At 37.8% G+C, this 23,379-nt stretch overlaps 2 protein-coding genes across 4 annotated transcripts in view; one reads left to right on the forward strand and one right to left on the reverse strand.

The window, feature by feature from the left end:
* Nucleotides 1-11,243, reverse strand: part of cdhr3 (cadherin related family member 3) — a 42,765-nt gene extending 31,522 nt beyond the window's left edge. The window contains exons 1-2 of the mRNA XM_002933109.5: nt 11,156-11,243; nt 650-723 (exon numbers count right to left, since the gene is read on the reverse strand). Of these exons, the coding sequence (XP_002933155.2) occupies nt 650-698 (49 nt within the window). The 5' untranslated portion in view covers nt 699-723; nt 11,156-11,243. The remainder of the gene's footprint in view (nt 1-649; nt 724-11,155) is intronic.
* Nucleotides 11,244-11,280: 37 nt separating this feature from the next.
* The window catches only part of atxn7l1 (ataxin 7-like 1), a 75,930-nt gene continuing 63,831 nt past the window's right edge, over nt 11,281-23,379 (forward strand). For all 3 annotated transcript variants that reach the window (XM_002933108.5, XM_004913010.4, XM_031899019.1), the window contains exons 1-2: nt 11,281-11,484; nt 11,976-12,044. In XM_002933108.5, the coding sequence (XP_002933154.2) occupies nt 11,295-11,484; nt 11,976-12,044 (259 nt within the window). In that variant the 5' untranslated portion in view covers nt 11,281-11,294. The remainder of the gene's footprint in view (nt 11,485-11,975; nt 12,045-23,379) is intronic.

Genomic DNA, 23,379 nt, shown 5'->3' on the forward strand with positions numbered 1-23,379 from the left:
TGGGGGTGCCAATTATGGGCTAATATTGGCTATTAGGCAGCCTCTATGCACACTATCAGCTTACAGGAGGCTTTATTTGGTAGTAAATCTTGTTTTTATTCAACCAAAACTTGCCAAGTCAGGAATTCAAAAATAACTACCTGCTTTGGGGACACTGAGAGAAACATCCAAGTGGTTGGTGAGCAAAATGTTGCTGTAGAGCACTGATCCCCAACCAGTGGCTCGTGAGCAACATGTTGCTCACCAACCCCTTGGATGTTGCTCCCGTGGCCTCAAAGAAGGTGCTTATTATTGAATTTCAGGAAAGGAGGCAAGTTTTGGTTGCATAAAAACCAAGCATAATGCCAAACAGAGCCTCCTGTAGGCTGCCAGTCCACATAGGGGCTATTAAATAAAAGGTTGGGGATCCCTGCTGTAGAGCCACTGGTTGGGGATCACTGTTCTAGTATAAAAGGATCTGAGTTACAACACAACACAGAATAGATATAAGCAGTGATTGGCAGCGGAAGAATCAGTTCAGGACCGCTGCAAGCATTGCTGGTGATGGAGTTTCCTGCACACTGTGTGCTAAGATAAACAGAGCAGCCACAAAAGCATTAAGTCACCAAGGGGTTAAAAATGTAAAATTGCTGAAAAAGAGTGAACTTACCAGGTCCTATTACCCCTAGCAGGAAATATAGGAGTATAAGTTTGTCCATGTTTTCTCCGCAGCCTTAGCTCTCTCTGTAAAGTATAAGTGAACTGATTAGGTGGAATGTCCTGCTCTACCTGCTTAATTGTTTACTAATCCCCTCCTCTGAATGGATTGTAGGTAGGGAATCAAAGAGATAAAACCGTATCTAAGGTAGCTCCTAGCCACCACTGGTTTGTTTGCCTTACTAACATACTGACAACATGTGGGAGTGGGATACTTAATATTACAACATAACTATTGTATTAACCCAAGCAGACAGTATTTTTTACTGAAAAGCAAGCTATCACTGCTCACAAGAAGGAATAAACAGTATCAGGTTTTAAGCCACTACTGTATTGAATTCTGATACCTCTATCAATACTTCCCCTTTGAATTAAATTTCCCAACTGAACCAGACAATAATAGCAGCAACTGAGGTTGAAACTGCTTGTGTCTACATATATCGACAATATAAAAATACCTAATACATTTAACTATTTACATTTGTTTTTACTATTAACCTAGGCATTGCAGCTACTATTTGAAAGAAGAAATTTTACACACTAAGGGGCTGATTTACTAATCCAGGAATCCGAATCCCGAATGGGAAAAAATCGGATTGGAAACGAACATTTTGCGATTTTTCATAAATTGTCGCGACTTTTTCGTAGCCATTACGACTTGCTCGTAAATTGCCGCAACTTTTTTGTAGGCATTACAACTTGCTCGTAAATTGTCGCGACTTTTTCGTAGGCATTACGACTTGCTCGTAAATTTCATATTGAGCGCTCGTAAACGGCGGGCAAACCTTTGCGACTTTGCATGATTTTGGAAGCCTCCCATAGGGCTCAATGGCACTCTGCAGCTCCAACCTGGCCCAAGGAAAGTCTCCCATAGGGCTCAATGGCACTCTGCAGCTCCAACCTGGCCCAAGGAAAGTCACGATACTGAAGCTTGAATGATTCCAAAACTTTCGTACTCGGCACAACGGCTACGAAAAAGTCGCTACAATTTACAAGCAAGTAGTAATGGCTACGAAAAAGTCGCGACAATTTACGAGCAAGTCGTAATGGCTACGAAAAAGTCACGACAATTTACGAAAAAATCGCAAAATGCCGATCATTACGAAAAAAACGCATTTGGACACTTTTCGGACGTTCGTGGATTAGTAAATGTGCCCCTAAGCTTTGCTTAAATATTAGTATTAACTTAATGTTTTTAAAGGTTTATTTTAGGATTCATTTAAAGTTTAAGATACATTGGAGGGTTAAGTCAGCCTGTGTGAAGGGACACAGAGCAGATATGGGCGTGAAAATGCATACTTTCGCATACTTGCAGCTCCTCACAGGCCAATGCCATGCCTTAATAAGTATGCACCAAATCCAGAATTCAGCCTAATCCTAACAATATTTGTAGGATTCAGAAACAAATGTGTCCACTTTAGCAAAACTAAAGACTATAAAGCTCTGTAAAACTTAATGTGAGAAATGTCTACAAAAATGCAATTTTTTTTTTTTTGGTACTAAGCCAAATCTTTTATGGAGGATTCAAGATTTTGTCTGAATAGAAATATGATGGCTTTGGCATGTTACATCAGGGCTCTCTTCCCTTCCCTACATCATGCTCCTGGTAACAATCTGCTGTCTCCTGTGAAATTATTGCCCCTTGTTTGGCCCTATATAAAATAAAATATTTTCTGACTATCAGAATGCCTTCTTCTGTGCTGTATCTGGTCCTTCATGTTACATTAGAAATTAACTCACGACTGACATAAGTTTGAACACAACCCTTTCCATTTTTGGGCTTGTGTTTATTACAACAACACAACACATACAACAGTCATTTCCTTCACTACAGGAAAACACCTGGTGGCTTCATACCCAGTACTGAATGTTTTGAGCAATATCATGTGACTTAAATGATTAGGTTGGCACATATATTTTCCTTTAAACTTGAAAAATGTAGTCTATACTGGATAACACGCATGTACTATTAGGTGAAGCAAGGAAAAGTGTTTTCTTTATGGGTTATTAACAACTGCATAGTGTGCAAAGTGCAATTTTAAATGAAATTGTTTAATTCAGAATTTTCTTTTCATTATGCTAGCATAATTGTGTCTGTGAAGAGATACACCTACAGCAATATGCTTTGGAGGGGGAATTGCATAATTTCTAGTGTTCATGCAGTGCGTATTGACACTGGCCACTGTGGGAACCCTGGAGCTACCCAGGGGCGCTGCTGCCATGAGGTGAGTTGGGAAACCTGCCTCAGACGGCAGCGCCCGGCAAAAAGACACTCCTGGTGACTTAAATTCCAAAAATCTGAATTTCAGCTAGTGCAGAGAGTGCTATTGAGCTGGACAAACAGACATAAATATATAGAAAGAGAGAGAGACAGAGAAAGAAAAAGACATCCTCTGCACTCATGCCCCCCCTTCCTTTAAACAAAACAGGGATTGTTTGTCCATACATTGCAATATACTTTAAACTGGCAACTATGTCAATGTCATTCTAGTCTGGCCGGTCCTACACTCACTTTCATCTGATCCATTAAGAATTCAAGTATTTCTGTAGTCATTTCCATAGGAACTATGGTTAACTTTTTCTTTTTAAACTTTAACTTACATATGACCACATAATTCATAAAGACATAAACAGATCTCTGACCTCTAGGCCAATCACAATTCCACTGTCCTAGAGATGTGATGGTAAAGTGAGGTAGCAGCCAGGTGAGCAGGGGAGTGAGGGAGAAAGTAGTCCAAGTAATATTGCCTCGGGGCATGTCAGGCCAGATAATATTGCCTTGGGTGCTAAAACTATTTGGCCTGACACATATCATTTTTGTGCCTTTAAAAGGTAAGGCTCATTTCAACTTTTTGAAATACTGTCATTTGGGGTACTTGCATATTAGAAGACTAGGAATAATATTTTTGTAACAATTATGGCTTGCATCTAAAGTGGACATTGATTTACTTTGGTATAAATGCAAGTACAGGTATCAGACCCCTTATCTGGAAAACGCATATTCCAGAAAGTTCCAAATTACAGAAAGGTTATCTCCCACAGACTCCATTTTAATCAAATAATTCACATTTTTAAAAATGATTTCCTTTTTCTCTGTAATAATAAAACAGTGCCTTGTACTTGAGCCCAACTAAAATTAAAATAATTAATTCTTATTTGAGCCAAAACAATCCTATTGGGTTTAATTATGGTTTAAATATTTTTTTTTAGCATACTTAAGGTAGGAGATCCAAATTACGGAAAGACCCCTTATCCAGAAAACCCCAGGTCCTGAGCATTCTGAACAACAGGTCCAATACCTGTACTGAGATCTCTTACTTCAAAATGAAGACAGAAGCGGTGTTAAACATCAGTAAATATTTTACAATATTGCCATCTACTGGTCTACATACTGTAGTTTGTTTAAACAATTGTGTAACAATACATTTACAAGGTATTACCAAATGTATGTTTCAGTTAAAAAAAGAGGTCAGTTTGTTTATCCAAACTGATGATAATAATAAGGATAAGTCAAATACATATACAAAACTTAATAAAGGGTTAAAAAATAGCCCTGATAGAGCCATAACGGTATGGCTACTAGCAATTTAAAGCGTACTATCAGAATTACCCAACTTAAAGTATTTGCATATGTGTTTATCAGCCCAAAAAAGACCTGGTGCGCCTACTGCTGGAAGAATGTAAAACTATTAAGGCAGTTTTTTATACAATTTATGCCCAAGCTATCACTTCTTTCAAATAAAGTTCTAACATACGTGACATCCTTTTTTTTTTCAGTTACTCAAGATTTTATTAATCCACAATATTTATAAACATCACCAAGCTTTACAAATACTCCAGACAGCATGGGTTTACATGATTGTCCCCTACTGTACAAGATATGGTCAGCATAAATATTTACTTAGTTAACATTCCATAGGATGGTGAAGTCATCTATTTTGATATCTATTTTTTGCATTGTCCACATCAAGGAAGTTCTAGCAGAGTTGCCTAGATTGGTAGGTTGTTGGTTTTTAATAAACCCTAGGTAGTCATGCAATGTGATTTTTTTATATCACTTCAACTTTTGTTTACTTATTGTTCCAAAGACAGAAGGAATGGGAATTTTTAGATTTTGGCCCCCTTATGTGATTGAGTTTGACACCCCTGCCTTATAAACTTAGCTGTGAAAAAAAGTTAGTTGCTACTAATATAAGGGCTAGTAACACCAATACATAAAAGCAAAATTATGCTTACACCCTTTGCTATATATATATATATATATATATATATATATATATATATATATATATATATATATACACAGTGATGTGAAAAACTATTTGCCCCCTTCCTGATTTCTTATTCTTTTGCATGTTTGTCACACTTAAATGTTTCTGCTCATCAAAAACCGTTAACTATTAGTCAAAGATAACATAATTGAACACAAAATGCAGTTTTTAAATGAAGGTTTACGTTATTAAGGGAGAAAAAAAAAACTCCAAATCTACATGGCCCTGTGTGAAAAAGTGATTGCCCCCCTTGTTAAAAAATAACTTAACTGTGGTTTATCACACCTGAGTTCAATTTCTGTAGTCACCCCCAGGCCTGATTACTGCCACACCTGTTTCAATCAAGAAATCACTTAAATAGGAGCTACCTGACACAGAGAAATAGACCAAAAGCACCTCAAAAGCTAGACATCATGCCAAGATCCAAAGAAATTGAGGAACAAATGAGAACAAAAGTAATTGAGATCTATCAGTCTGGTAAAGGTTATAAAGCCATTTCTAAAGCTTTGGGACTCCAGCGAACCACAGTGAGAGCCATTATCCACAAATGGCAAAAACATGGAACAGTGGTGAACCTTCCCAGGAGTGGCCGGCCGACCAAAATTACCCCAAGAGCGCAGAGACAACTCATCCGAGAGGCCACAAAAGACCCCAGGACAACATCTAAAGAACTGCAGGCCTCACTTGCCTCAATTAAGGTCATTGTTCACGACTCTACCATAAGAAAGAGACTGGGCAAAAACGCATGGCAGATTTCCAAGGCGTAAACCACTTTTAAGCAAAAAGAACATTAAGGCTCGTCTCAATTTTGCTAAAAAACATCTCAATGATTGCCAAGACTTTTGGGAAAATACCTTGTGGACCGACGAGACAAAAGTTGAACTTTTTGGAAGGTGCGTGTCCCGTTACATCTGGCGTAAAAGTAATACAGCATTTCAGAAAAAGAACATCATACCAACAGTAAAATATGGTGGTGGTAGTGTGATGGTCTGGGGTTGTTTTGCTGCTTCAGGACCTGGAAGGCTTGCTGTGATAGATGGAACCATGAATTCTACTGTCTACCAAAAAATCATGAAGGAGAATGTCCGGCCATCTGTTCGTCAACTCAAGCTGAAGCGATCTTGGGTGCTGCAGCAGGACAATGACCCAAAACACACCAGCAAATCCACCTCTGAATGGCTGAAGAAAAACAAAATGAAGACTTTGGAGTGGCCTAGTCAAAGTCCTGACCTGAATCCTATTGAGATGTTGTGGCATGACCTTAAAAAGACGGTTCATGCTAGAAAACCCTCAAATAAAGCTGAATTAAAACAATTCTGCAAAGATGAGTGGGCCAAAATTCCTCCAGAGCGCTGAAAAAGACTCGTTGCAAGTTATCGCAAACGCTTGATTGCAGTTATTGCTGCTAAGGGTGGCCCAACCAGTTATTAGGTTCAGGGGGCAATAACTTTTTCACACAGGGCCATGTAGGTTTGGATTTTTTTTCTTCCTTAATAATAAAAACCCTCATTTAAAAACTGCATTTTGTGTTTACTTGTGTTATCTTTGACTAATAGTTAAATGTGTTTGATGAGCAGAAACATTTAAGTGTGACAAACATGCAAAAGAATAAGAAATCAGGAAGGGGGCAAATAGTTTTTCACACCACTGTATGTTATTTGGCCATGAAATTATGTATGCCCTATCAGAGGATATATTCAACAGATTTTTAGAATAGAACAATGGAAGAATAGCTTGGGCAAACCTTTGCATTAAAGTAACAATTTTAATATGCATTTTCTCTTGGCTTAGTCCAACAAAACATGAGTAACACTTCATGCCCTTTACACTGAGCCGTTGCTTAAATTGGAGGATAATCATCTTAAATAAATGGACAATATAATGTCATGGTAGATTAATATATGAGAAATTAGCAGCAGGTTGCTTACAGTAATATTGGTACACACTCGAGGCCAGTCACAGGGCATAAACTTAAGCAGACTACACTGGATCTTCTCTACCCTCAGTCTGAACAATCTGGCAATAGGTTGTGGGTTACCAATCAGTTCTAGCCCTTTCCATTCACAATCAGCTATAGAATGGGTCAGCTTCCAATGGCATCAGGTGAAAGATTTACCTCATGGCCACAAACATTCAGATCAAACACCTCTAAGACAAATTAGATTTCTTAAAGGGTGTTTATTGCAGTTTCTGCTTCTTTTTTTCTTTAGAATACTTTTCAGTAACCCTCAATACACACACACACACTCATTGATGGCACACAGATTGAGAGAGGGAGAATAACCCCTTTGAAGCACAAACATAGTTGCAATTTGCCAGTAAAGTAGCAACTCATACAATATACAAAGCTACTGGCTTTATTTAGTCTAGTGCAGTTGCAATGATGAAGACACATTACTAATTTTCTTGTATTTTACCAAATGCCATAGGAATAAATAGAAAGTAAGATTTTCTGTGGTAAACTCTAATCTTACCTTTTCATAAATCTGCCCCATAGTATCTGCATATCAACAAGTAAAAACCTCTGGCAATCATCTTACAAAGCATGGCAGAAAATACTACTTATATATAAACTTGAAGCCACCGATCCTGTCTCTGGGTATGCCATTGTGGGGAAATTCCTATCTACCCAATTTCCAACAACTTGCACCATACCGAGTGTGGCCTCATTGGGGCATACACACTCTGGGTGATGTGATAAATGCTGGGGCTCTGTAATCCAGAGACCAGATCAGACACACAGATACTGGAGAGCTGCTACCCTGGTTTTCATACCTGCAACTCCAACAGGCCTTCCGACAACAATTCCGAAGAACCATAGTGCTCTTTGTGCTTACTAAACTTGAAACCACTCTCTGAAGCCCCTGCCCCAAAAAGTTGATCACTGCACTATACTCCATACTTCTTTCTACCCTTCAATCTCCCTTTCGCACAGCTCATATAGCTTGGCGTCAAGACCTTCCAGAGCTAGACAACAAAGATTGGAAGGAAGCGACAGACAGGGCTTATGACGTATCTGTGACAAACTGATTTAATTCAAAATCATCAACATGCTTCATCTGACCCTCTTATGATTATACCGGACAGGAGTCCGAGACACGTCCTGTGGCCCCAAGTGTGGTGCCCCTGAGGCCGATTATTTCTATGTAATATGGCTATGCTCACAAGTATGCAGCTTCTGGGACAAGGTCCTAGATTACATTCAAAACACAATACCTCTACCCAAAATACTTACACCCAAGGTATGCTTATTAGGCATTGTGGATGATATTGTCTTTCAATCAGCAAAACGTATACTTTTAAGAACATTATGCCAGGAAATGTATTCTCTTCCCCCAATTACCAGTTGGCTCAATCTACTTAAAGTCCTTCTGCCACTGATACAACTTACTTATACAGCAAGAGAATGCCCTTTAAAAATATGGCAAGGTATGGGGAAGATGGGTTGAGGCTATAGAATAACACTATACGAGCCCATGGAAACGTGAAACCTTCACTGGGGATCGTAAAACTCTCCTCCTCTTGACTAGATAATTAACCATCATCCTGAGTAGGTTTGTTACTGACTGATGTAAATTGATGCACTGAATGTACCTTGAAATGAAACACACTGGTAGAACCAATGTCATATTGTTTATTGTTGTTTATGTTACAAATGCATAATTAAAAACCTTTAGAAAAAAAAACTCTGGCAATAAAACATCCATTTTTATACTTTTAGACCGGTGGTCCCTAACCAGCCCCTTGAATGTTTCCCTTATTTGGCACCCCAAGTACATTTTTTTACATGCTTGTGTTGATCCCCAACTCTTTTTACATTAGAATGTGGCACACGTGTACAACAAAAAAAGAGTGGGGACCCCTGCTCTAGACCAAAGGGCTTTCCAGCAACTAATATAGTGACCTCAAGACTACATAACTCATCAAGTATGCTGGTACCTATCCCAATAATCAGGGCTGCTAAAAGTGCTGCCAGTGGCAGCAGTGCTACCTTAGCAGTGACAGTAGTGGTGCCCCATTATTATATCATCCTGATGTGACAGGTCTTAACAGTTTTATGCTTGTTTTGGGACCAAACACAACATAGTTTCATAGTTTTTAACAGATATACGAATTTCTTATGCTGTGTTTTTATGCTCATGCTATTGTGTGTAATGTTTTCCTATCATATTTGGAACTTTACATTTAAAGAACAGCTAAACTGTTATTTTAAACAAGATAGAAAAAGTAAAAAAAAAAAAAAAAAAAGATGATACTAGAAAATAATCTTCTCTATGCTACGAAAATTGTAGCTATGACTATTTTTCTTTTTTTAAAACTAAAAAGACTATAAAAGCATTATACTCAGCATAACACATCACCACTTTCAAGCACAAGCAATTTTTTGATAACTGAATGTATGTAACGTCAATGTATATGGCACAAAACAGGGAGATACTTGAATGTTCAGTAAACTTTTTAAAAGTTTATTTCTGATTCTTTTTAGGAATAGAACATTTTTACAAATTATAACAGCACAAACATTTACAGAGGTACGTTTATATTGCTGCTTTTTAGTGGACCCCTGAGACCATTTTAAAGACAACTAATTTCACATTTTAATATAAAACATTTACAAAAGGGCATTTGTACAAGTACTGTAAACGGTAAAAGTGCAATACAGCATTATATACTTGGCAAGGAAAAGGATGGAGGGTAAAAGTGGGTTGGAGGAAACCAGAAAAGGAAAAAGAAGAAAACGTAAAAAAAGGGTTTGGGTTTGTGTTATGGAATGCCCTCATTTTTAGCAAAATTAAAAAAAAAAATTTAAATGTCTCCACAACAGAAGGCATGAGGGATTTTGCATTATTGCTGGGGACCTGTGCATAAACTGGCAGAACTCCCTCATCAGACATTGGTACCGCTCATCATTTCAGTGACAGCTGACTTGGAATGGGAGCTGAAGGAGTTACCAGCACTGCAGGAGTAATTGTGGCAGTGAAAGTTGCTCTCCATGGAGCCACATGGGGCACACACTGGGGCCTCTGTCCCACAGTCCTTAACAGATTTTGCAGAGTATGGCTGAACCTATAGACAGATATGAGTTTCAGGCTACTCTCACTCTACATTTTTATATTGTTATAGCCATGAACCTCATCTACACAAGATACAGTACAACAGATAAGTTCATATTAAAAGGAACTCATAAAAAAATTTTTTTGGGGGGCAAAGTACAAAGTAATTAAATATAATTATATGCAAAAACATGTACAAGTAAATGTAATTTCTACTGAAATCGGTCTGGCTGTTTTACTTTCTTTACTTTTCTGGTTATGACTCCTAAATGTAACAGAAAACAACAGAGTAAAAGACCTGGAGGAGAGCCAATCTGCTACATTGTTAGAAGAGTCAGACCCTGGGAATTGAAAGGGGATGAAAAACAAATATTGATTAAACAATTAGACATAAATACAAACATTACCATTTTTAGTTAAAGGAGACATATCCTATAAAAATGATGAATGTACCAGTGAATTATACTCCTCTAGATATAGAAGGATTGTGCTTAAAAAAGTTGTTCAGACTGATTTATTGAGAAATTCCACTAGTCCCTTCTGTTCCACTTCCTGCTGGCTGAATTCTCTGGATGAGCTGGGGAGCCAGGCCCTCTCTACACTGCACTATAAGATAGGAACCAATCAGCAGCTAGGCTGACCTGATAGGGAACTGAAGCCTGTCTTTGCTTGCGTGAGTGCAGGGCTGTGATTGGCTCTCCCCCTCCTACTGTGCTTCTGGCAGGGACAGTTAGGACATGCCCACTCTTCATTTCACACTCAGAGAAGTGATAGGATCTATAGGGAGCTCCAATAAAGGGGTCATTTTTACAGAGAGGATTAATTTTTAGCACAAAGTGAAACCAGCACCGTATATTATTCATAATTGCCTACAAAATTAGGGTTTTCCCATTTATCCAATATGTCTCCTTTAATATTTATTCGAAAGCTGCTTAAAATGTTTTGTGTTGTTCCCTCAATGGCACAAAACGTCTACTTTAAGCGCAACTAAGGTATTGCAACAAAGTTGCTAACACTGGGAATCATTTTCTATCTCAATTCAAAAACATCTGGGCATAACAGAGTAAACCGCAGCGACTGTGGAGGGTTCACAGGTAAAGGAGAAACAAATGAACCACCAGACAGGTACTGCACCTTAGGCTCAGGACGCTCCGAGTAGCTGTTGGCGCCCTCTAGAGGCTTTGTGCGTCACAGCGCTCCGCAGGCTGACAGTAACACAGCGAGGAGTATCAGAGACAGGCTCTCGGCTTCCTCCTCCCCTTCACTCAGCTCAATGGCGGAACGTTCCGAAGATGACGTCACGGCGCCTCGAATCCCGTGTCGCTCCGCTTCCGAAGGAAAGGAAAAGCAACAAGAAGGAAGAGCAATGGCGACACTGGATCGCAAAGTGCCCAGTCCGGAGGCGTTTCTGGGCAAACCGTGGTCCTCTTGGATCGACGCCGCCAAATTACACTGCTCTGACAGTAAGAACCCGGCCCCATCCGCCTACCCATTTGCCCTGTAACCGATCAGTGAGCACCACACACCCAGGGTTCATAGTGGCATCTAGATTGATACATAGAAAATAAAAGTGAGAGAGTGCTCCCTGGTGCTTCCAGTGCTACTGCCATTAGAAACAGACTGAGGATAGTTACCACACACAGGGAAAGACCCGTATGCACAAGGGGAGAGAGCAGATCCAGACTGAGAGTGTGTGGATTTACTGTGTGTCTATGAAAGAGAGGCCCATCCTATAGTGCTGTCTGTGCTGGTTTATGCACTGGGGCTCACTATGCATGCCTCTTCATTTTAATACACCCAGTGTATATCCAATACATGTTATATGCTTGTGCTCAGTCAGCTTGCTTTCTGGTGCTCAGGCTGAATGAATATGGTTGCAACACATATGTACCTACTCCACTGTTTGCATGTGCAAAGATCACCAACCTGACATTGCCTTTGCTTTTATCCTCAGATGGAGATCTAGAAGAAACTGGTAAAGAAGGTGGAAAAAGCAGGGAGGTTATGAGGCTTAATAAGGAAGGTAAGTGATGTAGAATCATGTAGACTGGTTGCTATTTTCTTTACCGTAAACTGACGTGCCAAGTTACTCATGGTTCTTTGGCCATGGTCAAAATACTTTTAGGCAATGTAATGCATTTTACATGCAGACACAAACAAACACGCACACACTCACACACACATATATATATATATATATATATACACACATACATACAATAACTCACAGAAATGTATTGTCAAAACTTATTTACAAGTAGCATACCTGTGTAGCTCATTAAGTGCTTTTAAAGAAAGGTTTCTCAAATGTTTTGTATCAAAATACATGTATTTAGGCTGGTAAAAAGTTTTATTATAATCAGCATGCAAACGTCTGTCATTATATCTTGTGCATGTATGGTCAGTATAATGAGCTTCTGTGGAGAGCTGTGAAGACAGGATATGGATGTCTGCATTTATAAAATTTACTGTTCTCACAAATCAGTGTTGCTTTAGATCACAAATAACATGATAAAGCTATGTAACCACCACCCACCTGGAGCAATGCTCTGCATTCCCATAAAAGCAGATGTCATGGGTATTTAGTACTTTTAGGGCAAGCAATTAGTCCATTTATTTAGCGTCCACTTTAAGATCTTTGATTTTAAGTTATCTAGTTCAGCCATTGAATCATGGAGGTTCCTCCCCCCCTTTCTTCTAAACTTAACACTAGCATAAAATGTTTTGTTCATTAGTTGCAGTTGGCAGCCATTTTTTTTTTGCATATTTCTACTCTCATACTGAGAACATAAAATACAATAATCACAAGCTCTGTACTTTCACAATCATATACCAGTACATTCATATTAGCCCACATTTTATTCAGCTTTTGGTTGACTTGACTCAGGTTAAAATCTTCTAATTTACACCAACACTAGAAATCCACAATCATGGCTGACTAAAAAGGCAATATCAAGTGCTTGATCACATGTAAGTCTCTCAGATAAATACTGATTTGATGTGCAAGTGTCTGAATGAATAGTGATGTCTCATGTTACATTTTTGTAACATTTTTGTTTTTGGATACATCTTTCTTACTGTTACAAAAAAACTAATAAAAGGAAACACAAGTACATTTATTCTAAAGCAGGGGTCTCAAACTCGCGGCCCGCGGGCCATTTGCGGCCCTCGGTACAGTATTTTGTGGCCCGCACCAACGCCTTCTCAAAAGCAATGAATGGATCGCGATTTTTATTGCGATTCAAGGGATAATGCAAGGCACGGCGGGCGGGAGCTGCTGATTGCGGAAATGACGTTATGCCATCATAAGTTATTATGGGAAGACGTTCTGTGTGCACAATTAGCTCCTTAGCAGCTAATTGTGCACACAGAACGTCTTCCCATAATAACTGTTATGATGGCATAACGTCATTTCCGCAATCAGCAGCTCCCGCCCGCCGTGCCTTGCATTATCCCTTGAAAGCCAATTTTTTGTGAAATCCCTTATGCGGCCCAGCCTCATCCTGACTTTGCCTCTTGCGGCCCCCAGGTAAATTGAGTTTGAGCCCCCTGTTCTAAAGAATCACAATTTGCCAATGCTTACATGTAGTATGCCACTATGCCATGCCCATATGCCAAGTGACTGATTGCATAGTGCACAGGGGTGATATGTGCATTCCGTCTGTCAGATGGTATATTAGATAAGGTAAAGGTAAGGAAGCTTAAAATGTTTAAACTGGTACCAACAAGATGTTGATTGACTGAATAATCTTGTTTCCTCCTTCATAATACTTGGTACAATTAACAGTATCTTACTAAAAAAGAAAAGAAGAAGAGGGCCACCTAGGTCTATTAAGTTGGCCAGTGTGTCCCTAATGATCTAATGCAGCTACCCTGGCATTTAAGTTTTGCAATCCTTGTGCAGGGGTTTATGTGTCTCTAGCTATTTACACATTGGAATTAAGTTAATTGTGCAGGGGTCTTTTTGCTAGTAACCGAACCCTATGATGTTACTGCATGTGCTTATAAGAACTCTGCAGGGATTGACTGCATCACAAAGTATTTCATGGCTTCTTGTCCTATGTGCAAACTGTCTGGTTGCATGTTTCCGTTATTCCCCATATATATGCTATATATATGCTAGTGATGTTTTGTTAAACTTTTGGATACCCTGGCAAATATTCCAACATGCATAAAGATGTTGGACAAGACCCTAAAATATTTTAAGTAGGAGCTGTGTGTCCAACTTATTTGTGATCTAGATACTGATCTGTTTAACTTAGGATATTGGTGCACACTCTTTATCTCTGACTGTAAAATCATATAAATATTGGTATGCTCCCTCTGTATATCTAGTAATGCCCTAGTGCTACTTTATCCTTTTGATAAACCTTAATAAAAGGTTGCACTCTAGGATCTTTGTATCAAAAGGTTATATTGACACCAATGTTTAGGTTCTGCTCACAGAACTTTCTTTTATATAAACAGTAACCACAACAGTACTGTACCACTTGTATGTATGTATTTATAAAGCGCTGTTTATGTATGCACACGTTACAGTAGAACTTTATGCAATTTGGCCAGTTCTTTCATGTTTGTTGCTTTATAATATTTCCTCAGTGGTCAAATTTCTTTCTGGTTTGGGAGGTCTGCTGGTTCCACCAACCAGACACCTTAGTAAGTATAGAATGACTTTTACTGGAACACTGTGTTGATATCATAAGGCATAGTTGAAAATAAAAGCAGGAAATTATGATTTCTGGTATAACTACAAATATTTCAAGTCCCTTTGCAGTCAGCTAGTAACTGTAGATGACCATTACTTGTTTAAACTACTGTTCTTGTCTCCAATAATCTTGGATTTTTTTTTGTGTAAATTCACAAGCAAACATAGAATTTTGTCTATATATATTTACAGCTTGTTCTAAAACAGAGATGAAAAAAGATGTTACTCTCTTAAACTGTATTTGTGATGGAAGATGAAGAATTCTAGTTCAGGATGTGGTGGCAGATACAGTAGTTCATTTAGGGTAATATACCCTTTTAGAAGAACAGGCTTCATAAGACAATGTAAAACTGAGCTACAAAGTCCAGTTCCCATTTTGGATTGAGTAAAAGGTTGTAATAGATAGACTTGCAGGTTCATAAAGTTGATATGTTACTGTCTTAGAAACTTTTCCTTCCACATACTTTTTAATTTTGTTGCCTATCACAACCCCCCCCCCCCCCCCCCCCATATCTTTATTTTAGGTTCTCTCTTTATTTCAACTCTGCAGCATCTTTTGCAGGTGACTTCAGTGTTCTTCACATCTGCATCCATGTGATGGAGGTAATTTCCCAGACAATTAGTGTGGCTGTAGGTGTGACATTTCCTGTTGTTTCTGAGGTAAACGTTCAGGGAAATACAGACTTCAGGTCAGTTTTGAACTTGGGTTTCCTGTAGCACAAGAGCATAGGTAATGAGCAGTTTTAAGGAAAAGTAACACAAAAAATTTTTAGGTAAAAAATCTATTCTACCCTGCCCCACTAATTGCCCTATCCTGCAAACCATTTAGTATTTTGAATGCTTTATTAGAAAATACCTGCTAAAACTTGGCTTCCAGTCATTTGAAAAAAGGCGATTAGGCGATGCAGGGGAAGCATCCACTATGTGGCGATCGATTGATCGATCCTAGCCTGACTCCTTCCTATACAGAAGCAAGGCTAGGATCAATCAATGATCGCCGCATAGTGGATGCTTCCCCTGCATCGCCATATCGCCTTTTTTGACCAGAAGCCAAGTTTTAGCAGGTATTTTCTAATAAAGCATTGAAAATACTAAATGGTTTGCAGGGTAGAATAGATTTTTTTACCTAAAAATTTTTAATGTTACTTTTCCTTTAATTGTTGTAGATCTTCTGGGTAGCATCACTGTGCATGTCACAGCAGCTCTAAATTGTTTAGGAATAGCTGTTGGCTAAAATGGCTTAGATCATGTTGGGTTTATTTGTGATTATAGTATTCTTAATTACAGTGTAATAAGAACTGCAGTTTGTTTGCACTTATGAACTACAAATAAATGAAGTATGTGACCATTTAAAGCCACAAATTGCCAAACATAGGTTTGTTGATCTGCCACCACACTTAAAACAAGTGTTGTTGCATTCTGGTTTCATATCAAAGTACCCTTTAATTTGTGATAAATCTGATTTATGTGTTGATTTAGCCTGGTGTAGGTGCATGCATGAATCTACTTATGCAAACTACCCCTAACTTGAATTTATAAACTATCCTGGTATATTTCTCCTTCATGTATCACAGAGACAAAGAAACAATATGTATAAAGGTGTGATGATATGGTGGCATTTTCAGCAATAGTTTGGCTTAAATTCATTTACATATCTATTTAAATGTGCCAATGAGCTTTTAATTAAAGAATATTTCTGCAGTTGCAATCCATGTTGGTAATTTACACGTTTGCACACGAAAGGAGATTTATGAATATGGCAACTGTTTTAAATGATTTGTATAATATTATGGTTCAAAATATTTGTACAATTTTAAATAAGACCCATTGTATATAGCAGTTTTGCTTGAAAAGTTTATTTGCTACAAACTATAGTAAAATACTGTCATGTAAAGATTTTCACCGTAGGCAAGGAAATCAACACTATAGGCCTTCCTTTTTTTTTGTAAAATCCATATTGCTGGTTACTCTGACAGACACTGGCTAAAATCAGTGGTTTTGTTTCTTGACAGAAGGTAGCCCTTGCCTAAAGGTTTTAACTGTATAAGAGTCGTTCCCAGATAGCTGCCTTCAAAAATAGTTGAAAAGAGCACATGATGGTACTAGATTAGTAGTAATTAGTTGTTCAGTAATGATCTGTGGTCATGTAGAACTGCATTTTACTTTTATCATGTAGGATAATCTCCTCGATAACCTTTTAGCAAAGGATTGTGATAAGATCTTATAAACAAGAGAGCTCAAGCAATTACTATAGTTTTTCTTATTACTTTTTACTCACTTGAATATTTTCCCCCCCTCAAATTGATTTTTTATAGGTGTCGGAGTTGGTTATTGTGAGAAGATATACTGACAGTCGCTGATTCTGACCAGTTTATCAATTTAAACTGTGGCTATTGTTGAATTAATTATTAATTCTGTGTGAATTTTAAAGCTGTGTTGAGTTTTTGTATCACAGTAGCCAAGGCATGTTACATGTGTAATGCAGTGTATGTTTTAACACATATAATATTGCATATTCTGTTTTTATTAGCAGGCTATGGAAACAATTTTACTTGGAGCTCCATATTCCTTGGGTCTTGAGGCCATAAAGTTTAAGGTTCCAACAGGAATAGGGGAGAGCAAGCTTAACTGATTTCCCCCCACCACCAAACTACTAAGTGAATATGTGCACTGTCTTATAGCTTAAATTTTATTGTGAATGTGTTTTGAAAGTTGTTACAGTTTTAAAATGAGTCGGCACATCAGTGCAATGAAATAGTTTAGATTTTTGTACAGCATTTTTATTTGTTTGTGCTTTTCTTCAGATCTTTTAATAAATCACTAGACATTCAGGGTTTTAGTGGAAATTAGTTTATTTATTCTAAAACCCACTAAACTCAGAGTGTTGATAAATGTGCCTCTTGGAGAGTGGATGGGAATGTCTGTGTTTAATTGATGTGCTTCAACACAGCAATCCACATCTGTTGGATGGCCGGGCATTCTTAAAGAACATGGAGAATAGAGCCCACAGCTAGATTGCTTTTGGAGCAAAGAAATGTTAAGGTGTTTTTTAACTAATTGATTTTCTGTAGCCTGTTGCTTGTTATAAAGATCTTGCTTTAACTATTACTTGTTTTGCATGCCCTTAGATGAAGCTCTTATAAGGGACTCTAATTGATGTGCTGCCCTATTACATAGGGTTGCCACCTGGCTAGCATTTGACTGCCCTAGCTTGCAAATCTCCAGCTAGGGCTGGTCCCCGTATGTACTTGCTGGTAATTTTTTCTGGGTGGCAACCCTGCCTTAAATCCCCTTTCTTCAGAGGCCTGCCTCTGCCCTGCCAATTACGCCATTACCCTGTCCCAAGAGTTGTCACTGCCCAAAGGCTGGTATTGTTGCCAAGAAAAGATGGCAACTTTACCTTTACACCAGTTACTGCCCTGGTGGAGTATAACATTTATACTTTAGATTTGTTAAGGGGCATTTACAGGATGTTCCCAAGTGTCTAAGGCAGCCTGTCAAAAACATTTTATTTTATTATTGTCTGCAGACTTAGGACTAGGTTGACCCTAGGTACTGAAATGTCCCCTGTAAAATAAAATAAAAATTCTACTGAAACTTAGTGTACCACCTAGCCATTGATAAGCCTCTGCAGGCTGTTGGTTTACCATAAACAGCTGCTGTTGAGGCAACTAAGCTTTAGGAAATGCTGATTGTAAATGGAAAACCCCATTTTTCAATGAATAACAGGGGTGGGACTAGTGTCTTCTTGATTATTTTCAGATGTTGGCAACTAAGATAATACAAAGGAATGATAAAACTTTTTAAACAATGCTTCCTCCCACAACATGCTGAAAGAGAGCATATACTTTACACTTCTGTTAATGCATGTGACCTTTAACACACATACCTATTATGTTATTTCACGTATAATGTAGCATTAGTGCTTTTTAACATCCAAAGCATTTCGACTCCAAAGAGGTCAATTTTTTTTAGAAAGGGTTGCATCTCAATATACATTTTCTCCTAAGGAAATTAAATGTTTCTAAATGTTCTAATACATTTTCACTTAAATGCTGAAGCTAAACACAGAATCTTTGATTGATTTACAATGTTAAGTGCATGCAAGTAAATCTGTGGAGCACCATGGTAGTAAATAAAAAGTGGCTCATTTTATTTGTGGAATTATAAGGGGCAGTTCACTTTTGATATGATTTTTACATTGGCACACAGGTAAGATAGATTTTTATTGTTATTTTGTATCATTTATCCATATAAAACATCCAAGCCCTCTCAATTTCATCTTCATCTGTAATTCAAACCAATATTCTGTTGTTAGGGTTAGTAGGATAAGGTAAATAGGATCAACCAGGTAACTATTTACATTTTAGAGCTTCAGTGCAAAAAGTTTAATTCAAAGTAATAATTTAATTCAAAGTAATAAAATAGACCAGTTTTATACCAGTTCTTCATCATATTATATTTTATTAAAAATTCATATTGTAGTCCTCTTTTTGTTTTACAAATGACAATATCCCCACAGCTGTGGGCTTTAGTGGAAAAAGAGCTGGTCAGCTGCGAGTAGTATTCCACTGATTAAAAGCTATAAGTGAATTTATTTCTGTAATTCCAAATTCCATCGATCAGATTTATATGATTTGGCTTGTGGGTGATTGGACAAATCAAAGGGTCTTAAAGGACATGTAAAATGTTAGACTTCCCCCCGTGAAATAGATCTTTCCCTTGGACCAGTGCTCCTGTTAGGAGATAACTGCACCGGACCATGGAAAAGCTACTTAAGCGCTATGCCAGCACCTCTGTGCCTTTATCTTCTCTTTGGTCCAAAGCATGTCTTTGTAATACCAGATGCGCTCATCTTATTGGGTAATCTTGCAGTTGGAATTGCAGATGTTGTTTTGACTTATTTGCATCCACTATCCAAACTAATGCCCGCCCTAAGTCATGCATGTCATGATAAAACAGAAAGTTAAGTGAGCTGAAGGTGGCTAGAAGACGAAGAGAGTAGTGGAGAATGGCCTTCCAATCCCCTACTACTTGCATTTTTGCTGGTACCCTTCTTATTTTTTGCTTATTTTTCTGCTATTTTGCAGCAGTATAGAAAGATATTTTTCTGAATTTAAATCTGTTTTTTGGAGACTTGACACATTCCACAAAAAGATGTCAAAGTTTAATTTTTTTGTAGGAAATGTGCAAAATAAGCAATTGGCTTTTATATGCACATCCTTTATTGTAGCATATGCTTATTTGAATCAAAGTTTATTCTTTTGGCAGAAGTCACGTAGACATTGTATGTGAGAGACAATCCAAGCTATTTGAGGCCTGTGCTTCAGGTCAGTGTATGTTGAAATGGGAACGTTGAGCAACCATGAAAGAATGTTCATACAGAAAAGTATTATTCATATACTTTTCTGTTTTTTTTTCTCATGAGCAAATATATCCTTGATGTTTTCTGTATAGGTCATATGTTTGTTAAAAATATATAAATATATATAACTTAAAGAATAAGCTATTTGATTTAACTGAATTCAATGAAATTCTTGTGTTGCATGAATTCCTAATCTGTGTTGTTACCCATTTATAGCAGAACTGTAGGAATCATTTTGTAGGAAAACTTATTTTGTTATATTCCTTAATGTTATTATATGGATTTTTTATAAGTGGTCTTCATGTCTTGCATTAAATTTGGTGCTTCTAAAGATGTATTTTCTGTTATTAAATTACACTGTGTACATTGCAAATAACTCCTTCTACCATTTCTTACCATTGTATTCTTGAACCCCCACAGGGAGTCTCCCCTCTTGCTCATTATGCGCATGTGTCTGACATAGGTGCAGTGGTTGCGCCTTACAAGCTTACATCACCCATGCGCATAATGAGCAATTTGTGGGACTCGCTCATGATACACGTCTATGCCTCCATATGTCAACCCACACTAGGCGCTCCCTCCCCCTTCCAGTGCAGGCAGCCTAGCACTGGTAGGGGCTTTTCTTTCTTTCTTTCTTTTTTTTTTTTTTTTTTTAAAACTATTGTTTCCCCCAACTGGATTGCGGGATCTATTTAGCCTGCACCCCTAGGGGTTAAACAGTCTCATGGTGACAGGTATTCTTAATAAAGGGATATTTTCAGTTTAGATTATATCTATATAACAAGGAAATGTACAAATTTTCTGTCATAAGCAGGAACACCTATGTTCCTCTTTTCATGTTATACATTCATATTCAACAGTGTCTGGGACATCAGCAGCTCCAGGATGGAGAATGCAGTCAAGCAACTTAGAAATAATTTCATCATTTTTAGACAGGGCATTCTGTGGAAATGTCTGAAGGTAAACCTTCAAAATAAAACTTACTTCAGTGCTATATTAAAAGGAGCATAAATTAAAAGTATTATATGGTGTAAATTTGCTCAGGGAGGAGTTCTAAACCCTTTGGGGAGAGGCAGGGGGAATGCCAGCAGACCAGCATGTGGCAATTATAACACACCCTAAGTGGTTATCTAAATGGCTGTGCATGTATCTTCTCAGGAGACCTGACTTCCTACTGTTCCTGCAACAACAACAAAAGAGGAAAACTAAACCCTAATCTTCATGAGTACTATACTTAATTGGGAAAATGTGACTGAGCTCAGAGGTTTTTAGATGCTTGTCTCATCAAAACTGTACTGTAAGATCAAAGTGTCTATTCGCTTTCCGAGAGTTTTATTGTTAAACTAGTGACTCAGGTGGCATTTCCGATTGACTGCTGGGAGCTGGTATTGTGGGTAAAACCCAAACTCTGTGCCATGAGTTGTCCTTTATAGCCCTCTTTTACTGTTTTCTCATTCTGTACTTTTGTAAATATACTTGAAACCCCTTCTTTGCGATAATGGTACTGTGCATCTCTGCTTAACTTGCAGAGGTTAAATAAATTAATGGTAATGATGAGATGGCTTTATTCATAGCTTCAGTGCATTGACAGCTCAACATATCTATTATTGTGTATTAGAGACAAGCATATATGTGTCGTGATCCTACAGTAAATTAGGAAATCTCAATAACAGCCAGTGAGGTCACCTTCTGTTCCTGATAGATGCAGTTACTGTATATTTGATAGGATAATTCTAACTACCATGCTGTTGATAATTTCCTTGAAAACAATTCTTATAGCTTTTTAGTCTTTTATTTGGTCTCTTACTTGTTACTTCTGATAAAGTTTTTGCATATGTCATTAAACAAATTCAACAAATTGTTTTTTAAAGTTATTCAGCTTTCAGCATTTATTCAGCTTGGCTTGGTATTTCAGAATCTGATTGCTATGGTCTTATTTTTCCTAGCAACCAGATAGTGAATGATAGACTGGAAGATGAATAAGAGGGGGACAGAAGCGAAAAAAAACATAACAATAAAATTGTAAGCTTGCAGAGCAATAGGTTTTTGGCTAATGGGGTCAGTGAGCCCCAATTGAAAGCTGGAAAGAGGAAAAGAGGAACACAACTCAAAAACTTTAAAGAATAAATAATAAAGACCAACTGTAAAATTGGAATAACGAAAGAAAAAATATAGAACACCAGTTGCAAAATAGGTATGGGTGAACCACCCCTTTGATGTTTCTGTTTAAAGGAGAAGGAAGGGCTAAATCACTGGGAGGTGCCAAATGTTAGGCATTCCCCAGTGATTGTAATTGTTTACCTGATACCCCAGGCTGGTGCTCTTATTAAGAGAAAACTGCACCAGCCCAGGGTAAATGCGTTTCTCTTCCTGCTGTCTTCTCTCTTCAGAATCTCAGGGCCGACATACATAGTTAAGCGAAAAAGACGGCTTTTTTGTTAAAGTTGGCTTTTCACTCTACTACGCATGCGCAAAGACCAAGGCAGAAAGGATGATTGCTCTCTCGCAGCTACCCCAGCCCGTGCAGTTTTCTCCTAACAGGAACACCAGCCTGGGGTATCAGATAAGCGATTACAATCACTGGGGGTTGCCTAACATTTTAGCATTCCCCAGTGATTGTAACTTTCATTTTCTTTTAAATTGCATAGTGTTTACCGCAAACTTCACAGTTAGAGAAACTTGCTTTTTTATGCTAAAGAGTATTTGACCAGAAAGCTTTAACTTATCAAGCACCATTAGTATCCTTAAAATACTTATATTGAAATTCTATAGGATTTAGTACATATATAAAGAAGACAAAACTACATATGCATTTTAAGTATTATCCAAACTGCTTAACAGCTCTAAGGAAAGATTACATTGATAAGTGCATGTACTCTGTTAGCATTTGTATTCTCCTCTGTATCATGTATTAGCCAAACAGGGTTGCATATGATCATAATAAGTTTTTCATCTAATGTATTGTAGCTGTGTGCTCTGAAATTATTTTGTTGGGTACTTTCAAAAACTGTGTGTGCAGATCTCTGGGCCAGTACTTAAATGTTAGCATATACATTTTCTGGGCTTTTCACAATTTTCTCCTCCAGTTGTTAATACAGAAAGTTCCGAATTATGGAAAGGCCATCTCCCATAGACTCCATTATAAACAAATAATTCTAATTTTTAAAAATGATTTCATTTTTTCTGTAATAATAAAACAGTACCTTATACTTGATCCCAACTAACAACAACAATCTTGTTGGGTTTAAATAATGTTTTAATAATTTTTTTGGTGGATTTAAGTTATGG

Source organism: Xenopus tropicalis, chromosome 3 (assembly GCF_000004195.4).
Source record: "Xenopus tropicalis strain Nigerian chromosome 3, UCB_Xtro_10.0, whole genome shotgun sequence".
Classification (NCBI taxonomy): Eukaryota; Metazoa; Chordata; class Amphibia; order Anura; family Pipidae; genus Xenopus; species Xenopus tropicalis.